This window comes from Anarrhichthys ocellatus, unplaced genomic scaffold, assembly GCF_004355925.1.
Source record: "Anarrhichthys ocellatus isolate YVR2014 unplaced genomic scaffold, GSC_Weel_1.0 scaffold6, whole genome shotgun sequence".
Taxonomy (NCBI): Eukaryota; Metazoa; Chordata; class Actinopteri; order Perciformes; family Anarhichadidae; genus Anarrhichthys; species Anarrhichthys ocellatus.
Window position 1 is genome coordinate 10,571,253 of NW_022280036.1, and position 15,812 is coordinate 10,587,064.

Genomic DNA, 15,812 nt, shown 5'->3' on the forward strand with positions numbered 1-15,812 from the left:
TTAATTTACAAATGGGGAATCCATCATTTATAAAGTATGAAAACACAATAATGAAATACATAATAGACCGGCTTATTAATCAAGAATATAACATTTACAACTGTTGTTATGAACTGCATACTAATGAATTATTAATGTAGGAACAATGCTTTATAAATGATGAATTAAGTGTTTACTCATACTTAACTAATGCTTCATAGTGTGTAGTTATTAAAAAGTGTTACCTATACATGTAGACTGTCCAGCCTTCAAGCTCAGAAATGTTCTTCCAGACAAGAGACATCCTGTAATAATTCACCAGACTTGTGATTAGAACATAGTTAGAACTAGAAAATATATATGACAAGCACACTTTTAGTTTTGCAGTTCTGATTATATTAAAACATCAATACATGTCAAACTCAGGGTTTGGTACAGGTCTGGCTACTGCTACTTGAGCATTTAGTTATAGGCTGGTAAAACAGCATATGGGTTTCAATGATTATTTATTAACTGTTGGCTGATTTGATGCATTGTCAGTTACTGTGTGTGTGTGTGTGTGTGTGTGTGTGTGTGTAGTTCAAGGAGCTCAGTACCAACTCAGAGAGCAAAGGAGATGCACGCTGAAGCGTGATAATAAGTTACCGCAAAAGGTTAAAAAAAGAACCAATAACATTGGAGCTTATCAATACTCCGGTCTTTTAAAATGTAGCATGGGTGCCCGGTTAATACCAGGTTTCAGTACACATCCCTGCTGTCAGCCTAACCATGCAGATGCATGAAACATTGTTCTACATTCTACATACGCATTATTTACGACAGCTTTTTCCAATGCTGTGATATCAATTAGATCAGACTCTCGTGAATCAATGCCTGTTTGATTTCTGACCCTAACATCACCTTATGATGTTCTGTCATAGCAGTGAAAACGTATTCTAAAGCATGTTACAAGCGAGTAAACAAATAAGCAGCAATCAACATTTCAGTTAAAATAACGACTGCATGCAAGAAAAGTTGAAAATAAAAACCTGTTACACCTCAAATGTAACACACTTGTAAAACTAATGTTACTGTTTTAAAAGCTGCCTTAGAAATGTTGCTAATGTTCAAACTAGCGATGAATGCTTGTCCAAAACCCACTAACTTTCTTGCCACAAAAACAAACAGATGGTCCGCAACACAATGATAGTCCTCTGCATTCTCATAATGCAGGTATGCTGTTTTTACTAGCTGTCCTTTCTGCATTCGCCAGTTTAAACTGTGTTACTTTTAGTCTGGATTATGGCTTTAACTTTTTCGCATTTGTGAAATATTATAACCCTCCATGAACCGAGCTTTGATTGGTCAGTAGGCGTTGCTTTGATTTGAGTTGATCTCTCATCTCGAACACAACCTGCTCCAGAGCAAGGTATCACTGAGAATTTAGGATTAACCCTAAAGTTATCACGCTAACCCCAAATCCTCCTTCGTAGTACAGGCCTCAGGTGGTCTACATCGATCATATTACTTGTTTTTGCTCTGTGCAAATTCAACAAACAGCACATGTAATATACAAGCACCAACATTTTAAGCCCAACTGAAATTAAATCTATACAGTAGTTTACTTGCCTTGTGATCTACCTAGAGAGAGAATATGTTAATTGGCTAGCTCGCTAGCTAGCTAAGGTTAGATATCATGATGCACTCAGATATTGCCCATATTTCTGCGAATAATGAACACATACACAGCCAATATCACTTTCTAACCACATTTAGATTAACATCTTCACAGATTGCATTAGAAAAACATACTTAGTAATCAGTTCTTAATTACCCTGTAGTCCGTAGGGTCCTCGCGCCCGCCATTCTCGTGCCACTTTAATTTCTTTCCCCGTCATTCGGTAATTCCCATAATTCCACCCAAGAGTGGAGTGAGCTTCTGAGCATGCGGAGCGTCAGTCATACGGGGATCATGCCGAGGACATCCTTAATTTACCATTTTTGACGTTTGTTTTTTACATTTTGTTAAGGTTAAATCAAGCGTCTTTAACAAGTCTTCAGTTTGAGTTAAACCAATATAGGTGCATTTATTTAATTCAGAAACTCACTTATTGCCTCTCATAGGTTAAGTGGTAAAACAGGTTTAATAGGATATCAGTTAAAAAACTCTATTTGTTTTGATATCCATTGACAACAGAAATGGGCTGTGAATGGCTGAATTAGCCTACATTAGGGTGCTGCAGCGAGCTACAGTGATAAAGAAAGTAGGGGTGGATATATAGTCCAAAAACATTGGCTACACAGACAGCGGTAATGTACACATGATTCTGTATACTGTCTTGTCTGCATACACAGACATCTTCACACACTTTTGTTGGCATATGTTATACACAGTTGTAAATTTTGCACTGCATGTGGACATGGGAAGATGAAACATTTGAAGTCACACTGACTCTTGTCGACGCATGATCAAACGGATTGATTTGAAGTTCATATGTTGGCACTGTAACTAAAGTTTAAAATATCGAAGCAACGACAAATATGTACTTTTGCTGATAAGTCAGGCTACAATAAATTACCAGATCACTCTCTCTGAACTGTTTGCATTCAGGCTTCAAGCTTAGTGGTTGATCAAATTAGATATTTAGTTTACGATCTAGTTTATGTACTAACAAGCAACCAATAGAGAATTCAAACTTGTAAATATGTGTTGTTTCACTTAAAAGTGAAATATTCATGATACGTGCCTCTTTCAGTGTGCTATAAAATGTAAAACATAAGTCCTTGGAAACATGGCACAGCAAGTCTAACACAGGTGATGATAGAAGCAACATCTTCATTTATACTTTAAATAGATATATTCATTCCCTTAAAATATTTTTTTTCATAAACACTAACATACAATACATAATCTTATGGTAAATCTTACCTTTTGTTTGCTTTTTAGACAATTATAGATATTTACATTAGATATTTTAGGCATAACTGACATGCAAAAGTATAAATAACCTATTATATTAGAAAAAGTTTTTTAAATATTAGTTTCAATAGTAATCTATTTACACTAAGTTGACAAAGATTATCGAGCAACAGACTTTCAGCTACCATGTAATTGATGGGTAAACATCTCAAAATGGGCTGAAATATGCCGACACCATTAGATTTATATTTTTCCAAGTACGTTTTCTCACACAGCAGAAGAATATAGGAAACAGGAAATAACATGATTAATGCCTCCACAGTGAAAAGAATTACTCAAATCTTAAAACAAAATGTCTCTTTAATTTGTAAGTGTCAACAGCAGTACAAAAGATGGAGTGATGGAAGAAGTTTTCTGTAACACAGTTTCTGTTTCTTTTACAGAAAAGGAGGGAATTCTTGAGGTAAATGAGTTCAAACAGGCAGTTAGTCATCCCACTGTTGCATTATTACAATGGACTGAGACATACAGAAAATGGTGTTACATTATAATGCCTGAATTGATCCTGTGGGGATAATTTAATCATATACAGTATACACATTTCTATGGTGCCTAGATACACCCAAATGTGTCTCATTGGTTTGTTTTTACTTGATATAGTGTATTAATACTACCAAAGCGGAGAAGACAGCTCTCCACACACACCACTGTAAAATTATTCACCTTAAGTTCACCTCACGTCAATACTGCACATGGAAACCAAAGACTTGCTGGTGTACACTTTGAAGCCAAGCAAAACAAAACAAACATTTTAAAAAAAATTCATAACATTTTAGTTTTTTTTTCTTTTTAGCAATAATACCCCTAGCAAATAATCAATCTTTTGTACTGTATAAAGAAGAACGTGAACACAAATGTGATGGCAAACATTTTTTTTTAAGTTGAATTAAAAACTTTACATTGGACTGTACAAGATATTATGATAAACTATTTACATATTCAGACATATACTTTTTTTTTAAAGCAGCAAGAGACACTATGTATTTCATTTTCTCTACACCCAAACAATACTCGCCATGGGCCTAGGTACCTGCCAGGGAAAAAAAAAAAATCTACGCAGAAAATTGTATCAGGCTGCCAGCAATTTCAAAACAACGGCTCTAGTGATAGAAGAGCCACACACAGTGTTGCTTGAGAGACAACTCTAAAAAGCAAAGTACCAAAGACAACTATAAATGTTGCCCTGAAGAACAAAGTTTACACTTCTGAACAGCAGCTAGCACGTCAGTCCAGCATGTCAGTGAATTGTGCTGATTAAATTAACACAGAGAACATTCCCACCATATACATCACAAAGTTCAGACAGAAAAAATAAATTGAATTACAGTAAGTAATGTTGGAACAGCATACAAGCTTTTGTCTTCAGTTGTTTGTTCAAACCATTGCAAGTGGATTGAGAGAAAACAAATGAGGGCTACATTTGCAGATGGCTGGATAGTCGTGAACATGTTCATTAAAAATCAGCAACAAAAAAAAAAATGACAAGGAGAGAATTAAGTATGAAGCATGCACCGTGTTGGTGCATTTTGCCACATTAAAACAAATAAATATTTGCACGCTCCCACCTTTTTAAAAATCTAAAAAACATTACTTGTGATTGAAACAATCATTCATGAAAAACACTTGTTTATTATAGTTATGTAAATGCCAGCCAGATGCATGCAGATTTTTTGGATGGTATCAGCTCCTCCTAAAAATAATTGCCACAAACTGTGAGTGCCGTTATAACCAAAAAACACAAGTAAGGACATACAGCATACCACATAGATTGTATCATAATTGGAAACAAATTATTCTATAATCCTTTTACATTACTTTTAAACAAGTCTAATGAGTAGATTTAAATTGGTTCTTTGAATAGTCCAGGGAAGATAACATTGGCAAGTGAGGCGCTTCACTCTTTCTCAGGTCCAATACTGCTCTCTTCCAATAGGCAGAAAAAAAAAAATCAGCATCTACATGAGGTACGGTGACTTGTCAGGTTTTAAAAACATGAAACCACGTACAAAAATAAAACATAAAACAGTCAAAATACATAACTTATACTTCACTAATGAACAAAAATATATTTCCTATGTTATATTTACAATAAAATCTAAATGAGATGGTGAATTCACTGAAAACCATTTTTAGCTCAAATTCATCAAACATGTTTTTTTTCTATTTCTCTGATTGTCTGTGTTGTTGTTTTACTGACAATTTTAGAGCCAGCAGTGGCTAATAATAAATACAATATGTTGATACTCTACAATTTCAAATACAATATACAATGCACTGAAGTCTGGTGTTTGACGGCTAACCGAGCCTGCTGTTGAATTTTCTGCTCACTTTCTTGTGCTGAGTCTCTCCCCTATAGGCAGCCCTGAAGCTTAAACAAAGTGTTCATTCATCACATGAGTCTTGCATAAATAAACAAAATAAGTAGACAAAAAAAATGACTCAAATCTGGCAACTGTGAGAGCAAACCCACTTGGAGATTTTTGTTCATTCATGGTGTTTTTTTTTCCTTGAACAGCTTCACATTAATCAGAATTGATAAAAAATACAATTTATATCCAGTGCTTATAACACTTAAGAAACATCGTCTCCTTGTGAGTTCTTGTCATTTTTTTCTCTTTTTTTTTTTTTTTGCTATACAAGCACAGTCAAGTTTCAGTTCCATGAAGAGTCCTCGGTAACTACCAGCCAACTAAAGCATGTGTGGCATGGTCATGAAAATATTTACAATCACATACAAACCAATCTAGCCACCAGCAAACAGGAGCAAACAGCTTGAAAACACCAAACAGTTTGACTTGGAGGGAAATCCACTTGGGTTTGTTTGTAGGAGAGCATCCTTAAAATGTGTAGTACCTCAAAATGAGAATAATGTAGAAAAGATGTGATGGAGAAGAAAATAAAACAGGAATTATGAATGGCCTGGTTAAAAAAACCTACAAGACTATAAGAATATAAATGCTTCCAAAAAGTAGAAACAACGCAAGCAAGCACTGATATTGACAATAAGAGTACAGAAGATATGAGTGCGTAAGAGATATATAGAGCCATCTGTACCAATTAGAGCTAGGAGAAAAATGCAGTGACCAGCAGTGGGGATCTTGACCAGTTGAAGCCAGTGACCAACCATTCAGATCCTTCAAAAAGCTCTGAGCTCTTTCTGAAATGGACAGGTTCAAGGGCAAGGGAAGGGAATAGCAAGAGTCATGCATTAATAATGTTGTATTACAGATGATACCCAGTCGTCAGTCATTTTAATAATCCCCCACAGCTTGATGTACTTGTTCCATCTGCTCGCCAGTGCCTGGTGACTGGGCCAGGGTGGGAGCCCTGTTGAGGCCTTACTACCAGCACTTTGATGGAGAGCACAATGAGGGACACAAACCCCATTTTTATTGTTTCCCATCCCTCCCTAGTGTTTTCTCCTTCTCTGAGCCAGATGGCACCCCCTGGGTGCTGAGGATGCCACGGGCAGGGGTCAGAGCAAGGCATGGCAGGGAGGGAAGCCACTTAGACCTTCTGCCCTGCAAAGAGGATCTGAGTCTCAACATCAAGGCCTTGCTTTATCTAGCTACAGTCTCCAGAAGGTCACCACTTGTCAGCTTGTTTTAGCTGAAATAAGGACAGAGACTTTTTACCCCTTGGTTGTGTCGTTGCATGTTTTCCTGTTATACATGCAAGTGTTAAGTGCTTTCCAAAAGTTGATACAATTATTTTAAAATAACATAAGGCGCAAGGGTGACAGAATAAGATTTGTATAAGTGCACTAATGCAAAAATCAGTGTTTTAAGTTACCCCTGTCATGAGTCTATGACGAGGAAATTTAAGAAACAAACATATGATTTTAGCCTCTGTCTCAGTTTATAAATATCCTCATAAACTGTCACTCCTCTTAAGACTACGGCAGTAATCAACTCATTGCATCAACCCGATGACCGTGCTCCGCTTTAAGACTTCTTAGTGTCAATTTAAGATTTACAATGTCTGAAAAGAATTAAGATTGGAAAAAAATGAAGTTCTAAGACGTAAGACTTTAAACTTGTCGTCCAAATGGGGCTAAAGCTTTTAACAGAACGTACTGTAGCTAAACATTGTACAACATCAATTTGGGATTGTAATGCCCCCAAAGCTGCCTTTCGCTGCTGTTCCAATCCTACAGATTGGAGGCCTTTGGCCCTTTCACATTCTGGCCTGATTACAATCACTCTGATTAAGAATTTGGTGATTCAGACTGGGTTGCAGTGCTGGAAATGAGTTAAGGATGCCACGGTGCTCTGTGTGGACTGGGATGAGGAAATGAAAGGGCTGGCCGCTTTCATTGATGATCACTGCATTGGGCTCCCTGGAGAACAGCTAGCATCACAAGCTACCACCCAAACATGGCGTATACTGTAACCTCCTGCAGAGCCTGCTGCCTCCAAGTTCCTGAGTTTCATTTGTTTATTCTGTTAGGGTAAATTAAAGAAAGTCTGGATAATGAAGCTGTATTAAGGGATCAAGAGATTGTCAAAGACTCATGAAGCCTCTCCCAAAAGATTTTACAGATTTTAGAAACAACTTGAAATGTTTGGCACTTCTGCACTAAATTATGCAGTTTGTGTAATAAAATAACAACAAAACACTAATAATAATAATAATAATAATAATAATAATGTGTAATTTCCCCTCTGTAATAAGTTGGAATCACTCTCTATGAATTTTGAGATATTTTGTACTGATAATACTAATAATTCATTATTGATTACGAACATTCACAAGCTGTTGGCTGGCACACTATACCTGAGTGAGAATATTATCCCCATCTTGAACAGTTATGCAATGTAAATCAAAATCATCTAATTGAAGAAGAAAACAAGGCAAATGTCTGGAAGAATTATAGATCCATGTCAAATGTTCAATTTCAAGTTATGTCTTTTGTTCTATGACCCAATTATGTAAATGTCCATGATCTCAATGAAAAAATAAACAATGAGATAAAAAAAAGAAAGAAAGAAAATCTAAATAACCACAACCAAACTGCTTCACACACTTGAAGAAACACTTAAGACCAAATAGCTTTTGATTCTGATGAAGCCACATCTGCATGCTGGCTCCTGAATGATACACCGTTACTTATTTTACATTTTTAAACCTTTGTGGTGTAGTTTTGTTTTATTTTGCTCTTTCACTCCCTCAGATCAGACCAGCCCTCTGGTCATCCTCCTGTATGAGTGTTGTGTCTGCATCGGCACTGGCCTCTTCTGTGAAAGAGATCTCAGTTGGTGCTGACTGGCTCTTGTGTGTCACTACTATAGTCTGATTTGGGCTCATCCTCAAAATCCTCATACATGTCCATCTCATCCTCTCCATTGACCGGCACACTGTTGTTTACCAAGGTACTGGGCTCTAGCTTCATGTTGTAGGTGCTCTGAATGACGGGAATGGATGGCTCGGGACTCGCTGAGGCACTCGAGCACTCTGATGTCAACTGAGGTGAGGGTGTGGTCGTTGCCATTGTGATGGCCCCGGGATAGACCATACTGGCGCTGGTGGTGATAGGAATCTGTGGTGGCTGTCTGGATGTACGAGAGAGAGAAAAACAATTAAGATATCACACACACGACTTACTTTTAAAACGAATTAGATTTTCAAAAGAAAATATAAGAAAATGATAAAAGAACATATATATGTATGTTCTATTTTTTTAAATCGTAGCTTGAGATTTCATATACAGTATATATATTTATAATTTTTTTTTTTTTTTTTGCACTTAAACTGAAATGGTTGGTTTCCCACAGCATTCAGCTTTAAGCCAGCATCTCTGTGAAAAGGATTTGGGAAAAGAGAGGTTCTCCTGACAGCTCCTGTCTTGAGCTGTTCAGAAACACTACCCAGTTTATTGGTGACATAAAACCAATACGTGGTTAGCGCTGCTCTTGTCTGCTGTTGCGTTGGATGATTGATACTCCAGCCGCTGCAGCTTATGACTGACATGGGAACACCTGGAGAAGGGTTCTCCTGCTAACCACACACAGTAAATTAAAGTGTTAAGCTTCGGAGTGCTGCCCTCCAGGCTTCTATAAGTCCATACTTAAAGCTTATATCATGTAATAATGTCTGCACTCCATTGGCAGACTGCTATTGTCTAAAATTATTAAATCACAGCTATAAAAAAACACTATTTTAATGTATATGTCAGACCCTTGTCTTAAAACCAAAACAGTAGAGGTTAACTCAACATTCCCTTTTGGAAAGGGTGTATGAGGAGAAGCTTTAAGGAGGCTAAAAACTAGCATCCACTTGATATGTTTTGGGATTTTCTGTGTGTTAGTGTGGATAGTTAGTGGGACTTGCGCACCTACCCCACAGTAAAGAACTGCCGCATCTCTTGTCGCCGTGAGCGCATCATCTGCTTGTACTCTCCAATGCGGAGTTTTTTCCCGTCGATAATGCAGGTCCTCTTAGGCCGCGGCTTGTACTTGTAGTTTGGGTACTTCTCTAGGTGTTGCTTACTCAGACGGGCCTGCTCCTCATAGAATGGCTGCTTGTCCTGGTTAGTCATGGACTTCCACCGGGAACCTACACAATACAGTCGATTTAGAGTTTCAGAATTTGAACATAAGCGGGAAAAAAAAGCTATTTTAATAACTGATAGTGATTAAAATGATCAGTAATGCAACTATATATAGTCCAAAACAAACATTTTATCACATTTGGCCAAAGCCTACTTTAACACTGAACTGTACCATAAGAGTACATTTTCTGGCAAAATCATGATTTATTGTTTGTTCCTCACCAACCTCTTGATATTACATAATCTGAGACTAGAGGCATGCTTTCGATGTCAAACAGCAAGAAACAACAGGCTAGTGCAGTAAATACTGCAGCTCTGTGAAGTGTCCTAGGTACTGGATGACAGCACTTTTAACAGCTCTGATGTATGGACTCCAATGCTGAGGGGACAAGACCCATTTAGCCTCTGTCATTTTTCATGACAAACACTTATGGTAGTGATGGGCTATAAATCCATCTGTGTGCCGTGGTGACCTGATGCACAGTGGCCTGTGAGATAACACACCCTCCTTCAGATGCTAGCTACTTTGTCAAATCAACTGTGTGTTACACACAAACAATTCAGATTGATTCACGATATCACAGAAAGCAAGTTCACCACCTCTACCGTGTGTCGTGAAAGACCTTTCTAATCATTAGCTGTAAACACTGAAAGTTTATCAGTGAGTTAGGTGCCTCTGCTTCAGCTGGAGGGTGAGAGGAACAGAGGCAGAATGGAAAGTGTGAAAGGGTAATAAAGAGCAATGTTGGTTTGATATCATTTTTCAGTCCCTTACCGGTGGCTTTACAAAAGCAGTTACAGCGCCCTTGTCTTAAGAGAGGGCTACCTTGAAATATTTGCTTGACCGACTTGTATTTGATTGCAAAAGTCTTACCCAAAATCTTGCTTATGTTGGAGTTGTGCATGTCGGGGAAGGCCTGGAGGATCTTGCGCCGCTCATCCTTGGCCCACACCATGAATGCATTCATTGGCCTTTTAATGTGGGGCTCGTTGTTGTTCCTTCCTCTGGCTTCCCTGAAGACGCGTGCCTCAGTAGATCCAGCGCCTCCTGTTGGCCAACAATAATTGGGTTAGGGTTTATCTGCAGAGCAATTTACTTCCCAGGAACAGCGACCCAGGACATTGATTAAATGATGAGCCACGTTCAAACTCTCCATCTACTGTCCTCATCATGAACAATGTTTCAGATGAGTGCTGGGCTGCAGATCCTCTTAGAGAGGGTATATTTTATATCGAGTGGAATACCTGACTCGACAGGCTTACATTTGATGTGCAATAAAAATGAATACAATGTCAGTTTAAGGGGGAGCTGCGCTCTTTAACTTATACTTAGGTCCATCCAAAAACAAAAGCGCAAGACCTTGGACTTCTATGGCAGTAAAATATTTTGTCTGCAAGTGTTCGCACTCTACTATTCAATTTGACGTTCATAGTTTCCATAAAAAGTGCAAGAATGCAAACATAAATAACAAACATAGTTCTTGAGGCATATGAAAAATTTACAATTCAACACATATACACAAAATAAATTCAAGCACGCCATTCCTCCTGCTCTCCTTCCTGCTTTAGTCTCTCTCTCTTTTTTCCTTCTGTCATTTTCTCACTCACTCTTTCTCTCCACATTTGCGATGAGAGACTGTGCCGATTCTGCAAAGTGCCGTTTCTCAATCAGGGCATTCACAATCAGCATAAGAGAGTTTCTCTCAGTATTAAACTGTACATCAGGCTGATAATGATTTCTGTTTGCATGCGCATTTGCTTCCTTTTATATGTAAGATGTGAAAGAATTAAATAAAAGCAGTATGAATATTTAAACAAACAAAAACATGTTGATAAACAAGGCTTGAAAAATAAGACAAAAAAAGCCTTCCATATGCTACGATACATCTTTAATGATCTCAAATCTGGAAAAGAAAGCTTGGGATGACTCATGCATATTTCATCATCCACATGTGAAGCCTTCTCATTAGACCATTCCACTAGCAGCCTTGGCACACGTTACCTGTGGTTTGATTTCTATTATTTCAGTTGATAAACAAAATCAAATTCTTAATGAGTAATGGAGGGCTGTGCAGAGAAATTAATTCCAAATCCACAGAAACCTCACTTTGCTCCAATCACTGAAGATGCTGCGGCACCATTTCAGCCTCAAGAGATTGAGTGTTGTCACTTTGGAAAAGCGTGTCTTCTTTTGCAAAAGTATTATAGGAGACAAGTAGTGAAAGGGCAATATAAGTAGACACACAAACACACACAGATGCTGTCCTGAAGGAGCCCACAACCACCTCCAGTATAAAAGAGATTGCAGGAGGTGCGGTGGAAGTTTGATTTCTGCTCACAGAGAATGTTTCAGGTCCCGTTGCCCACTAAGAAACCTGTTTCTCTCAGTACAAAGGCCCCCCAATTCAATTTTCACCAGAACATATTTAACAATCAAACAGCCACATTTAAGATTGCCGTCATATGGTAGACCAGTGAAAATGTGTTCTCACATTGTGGCTCTGCACTAGTTGCTGCCTAAAGGATTCAGCTCTTTCCCAATGAAAGAGTCACAATATTATAATTCATGTGTTCATGTTTCCGTCTTCAGCAAATATGCTTCAAAAAAAAAAAACTGACACTTGTTTTTTTCGGGGGGAACCACCTCTGATTTTTATAATAATGATACAAATTTTTATATATATATATATATATATATATAATTATTGTTATTAGAAAATATATTTCAAAAAGTCCTAAAATCTTGTGTCATAGATTAATATATTTAGTATTACATTTTCACCAAATAGTGAATCATATATTTTGACAAGGGACTTTTTCTCCTTTTTTTAATTTCATATGATAATCTACAAAATAGCCTAATCTGAAAAACCCTTTCCTTTGCTCAGTCTCTCACATACAGGATGCACAAAAATACTAAATCACAACACGTAAGAGGTATTTTCATTGACACTTTTTCGAACTCTGCAAATACCGTCTCTTGTTCTGCCTTCTAGAAGTCTATGGGCCCTAAAGCCACCATGAATTCAGAAATAATACACTACCTTTGCTGCCACCGAACCCCACAGTACGTTAATTTCATTTAGCATGCACTCACTGTACAGGATGAATTGATTTCACTTTGTTTGGTTTTGACAACCATGTTTATTGTGCAATGAAATGTGGTGTGGCGGAGGGCTGACAGTATCCATCAACGCGGGGCAATCTGCTGACTGCCGGGGCCAGATGAAGGTATTCATTAGCTCAGGAGCGCAGCGCTCACTCAGACACGACAGCCAGTGTCTGCGCCCCGGGATCGCTTGCTGTAATTTACGATGCCTCCCGTGCCATTACTCTATCACTGACACTGATTCAGCAATTTATATACTGGTGTGCATGCATACGGGCAGAGGTGAGCTTCTTACGGGGAGGGGGACAAAACAACCGCCTGCCATCAGCTAGTGCCACATCCATAGTTAGCCAGGAAACCAGCCACGTGACTTGGTTCATTGGAGGGAATCCAGATGAGGCATGGTTTTTTGCTCACATGATGGCACATAGAAAAGTGCCTGTCTGATGCTACAGAACGCCGTTGAAATGAACAACAGCAGTGTTACATCATCTTCACCCGTACTGAGGCAGGTGGTGTGGTCCTGGATTTGTAAAACACAAAGTAATGGAGGTATCAAGTTGTCTCAGATGTAAGCCTGCCTCTGGCAAACCAACATCCTAACACAGTTTGAACTTTGACCTGAAATTATAATAAAGTCTTCACTGTAATCTCTCTGATTACAAACCAAGCATTACAGTACAGCCCCAATAATATATATGACTCAATCAGAGGCATCCTGCGCATTACCAGCCAGTCTCAGCAAATCCCTAGAAGCTGCAACATGCAATTTACTGCCACATTGTTTCTGTCTTTTCATTGAAAATCATGACACTGGTCTGACATTTTGCAAATGAGCATTAACATTTTTTTTCCAGGAGGTGCAAGACATTTAGGAATCAGTTAGTTAGGTGTGTGATTGTGTAAATAAACACAGATGTTTAGCAGTGACAGGGGCAGGCCCCCTGGGTGGTAGCTGGGGAAGGGAGCGAAACAGAGGGAGCGCTGGTTAATAGAATTTATTGTGATTCATGAGGCCTGCAGCTCAAGTGTGACAGAGCAATATGAGAATCCTCTTTTAATTTGTCTCTCCTGGAAACACTGCAGATGAGCAGCATGAATTACAGTGAGAAAGAATGATTGTGTGTGTGTGGAGGGGGGGTATAATAAATAAAGAAGCAAGAGCGGATAAAGACGAAGCAGAAACAAGGGAAAGAAATGGAGAGAGAATGTAATGAGGCCCAAAAGCCCATCACACCTGTGAGCTGCAGGCTCAGACTCGACCATGTACCAAGCTAGAGGGTAGCACTGCCCCTGCCATCTCCTCTCATCCCCCTTTTCTCCTCCTTTACTAATCTTTGTTCTGCGGGCAGACACATAATGTCACCCAGGAATCCACTCAAGAGGATGAGCCTCAGTGAGCAGGCAACAATCACGCAAACCTGCCAAACCACTCCCTGTTGGGATCACATTTAACACCTCTGACTGAAGGCATTTACTACTGACAATAGAGCCTCTCCCTCAGAGCAGGATCAGGCGAGATTAATGTGTATGGACAGACAGGAGACAGCTCTCAGTGTCCCTGTTCTAGCCTGAGCTCATAGCATGCTAATTAAACCATTACAAATTACAAGTGATATAAGCCCCATTATAACATGTCAATCCTTTTTTTCTTTCCAGTTAGGACGATTTGAGTTATCTGGAGCACTTGTTCGTGTGAGTGTGTGTGCATGGGAACTTGGGAACAAACGACCAACCTGTTTCAACATGTAGGCTCTGGCTTTTACTTTTGTCTACTCTATTCCCTCTCATATGCATTTAGCTTAAGAGTGGAGTCTATTCTTTCACAACATCCTAGCTTTGTAAACACAGGAGGAGATGCATGGATATACAAACACACAGAAACACAGAGAAATGTGTCCAATTGGGGGTAAATTTGAATTTGTCAACTTCAAAACAACTTTCTTCCTGATTGTCATGACCTATTCACCTATTGTTGTTGTCACTTGTTAAATCATTATGTCTGAGCCTCCTCATCTAAGTTTTCTTCTAGGAAAAGCAATAAAAGTCAGTGCTCGATTCCCACGGCCTCACAGTGGAAGAAAAACAACAACATGCCCCCTCTTCAAACAATCAACTTGAATAAAACTCCAAAACAGCTTCAAGCTACCGATGTAAAGGAACCCATCAATGTAACAACAATGCAACACTACGGTTCTTCTCATCCTATTCCATGAGGACATTGTTAGAGACACTGCTTGGCTAAAGCCCCATCTTTTCTCACTCTACGGTTGATATTATCACACTGGGCATTAAGATTAATTCTGTTTCCTGCCTCCACACATCTCTCAACAACCTCTTTGTTCTCTACGGACTCTCAGTGATGGGGGCGGTTTAGACAAACAGAAAACCTCAGCTACACAGAAACTCCATACTGCCATATGCGAATGAACAAAGGTCCTGGCTGGGCTGAGGCCTTTGTGGTATTTGGTAATGTTTTTTTCAGAGCTTAAAAAGACTTAATGAATTTGCGGGGGTTCTTGCGTGTGGCTCGTGGAAATCCTATCTATTTCCATTCCTTTGGCACTTTTTTTCCAAGTCGTTAGGACTTTGGAAGCTGCATGCCTCGCAAATATTAGCTTAAGCAACCAAAAGCTTTCTGTGAACTGCTGTGATGACAGACGTGCGCTGTACTCTGGGTCTACTCAATGTGGCCGCTCTGTTCTGCTACACACCCGGGGGCTTTCACACCCTATGTTAGGGCTAGGAGGTACACCCAGTAATTTTCCTTTTCATGAAAGTATACAGAATGCAGTGTGTTCTGAACTACTGAGGAAAAGTGTGAGATTTCAAATTATATTCCCTCCTTCTGTACCAGAGTGGTGCCAAAAATAAAATCACATTTGCAACTTAAGTTCTATTTATTTATGTTTTTATGTATTTAGTATTCAGTAAGCATTGATTTGGCAATTTGCAGGTCAAAATGTGTAGGTTAAAACTGGGCTGATATAGGTAAAAAAGTAAACATTAGTGATAAAAATGACTATTTTATTGTGAAGCAGATGCTGAGTACATGTTGAAATATAGTATTTTAAATGTAATTCAAACAACTGTAATATATACACTTAACATAAATAAAACATTTTCCTTGTCACCAAAATGTTTTCCTGGTTATAACACTGACACCTGCATGACTTCTGACATGCAAATCAGCAAAGGAGAGCTTTCTAGGTTAC

At 38.6% G+C, this 15,812-nt stretch overlaps 1 protein-coding gene across 4 annotated transcripts in view; it reads right to left on the bottom strand.

Moving 5' to 3' along the window:
* Positions 1-3,220: 3,220 nt before the first annotated feature.
* sox6 (SRY-box transcription factor 6) overlaps positions 3,221-15,812 on the bottom strand; it is a 136,940-nt gene continuing 124,348 nt past the window's right edge. For 3 of the 4 annotated variants that reach the window (XM_031846355.1, XM_031846354.1, XM_031846353.1), the window contains 3 exons: positions 10,363-10,536; positions 9,277-9,493; positions 3,221-8,490 (listed from right to left, as the gene is read on the bottom strand). In XM_031846355.1, the coding sequence (XP_031702215.1) occupies positions 8,190-8,490; positions 9,277-9,493; positions 10,363-10,536 (692 nt within the window). In that variant the 3' untranslated portion in view covers positions 3,221-8,189. Of the gene's footprint in view, positions 8,491-9,272; positions 9,494-10,362; positions 10,537-15,812 lie in introns of all 4 variants that reach the window. The other variant, XM_031846356.1, reaches the window with a different exon arrangement.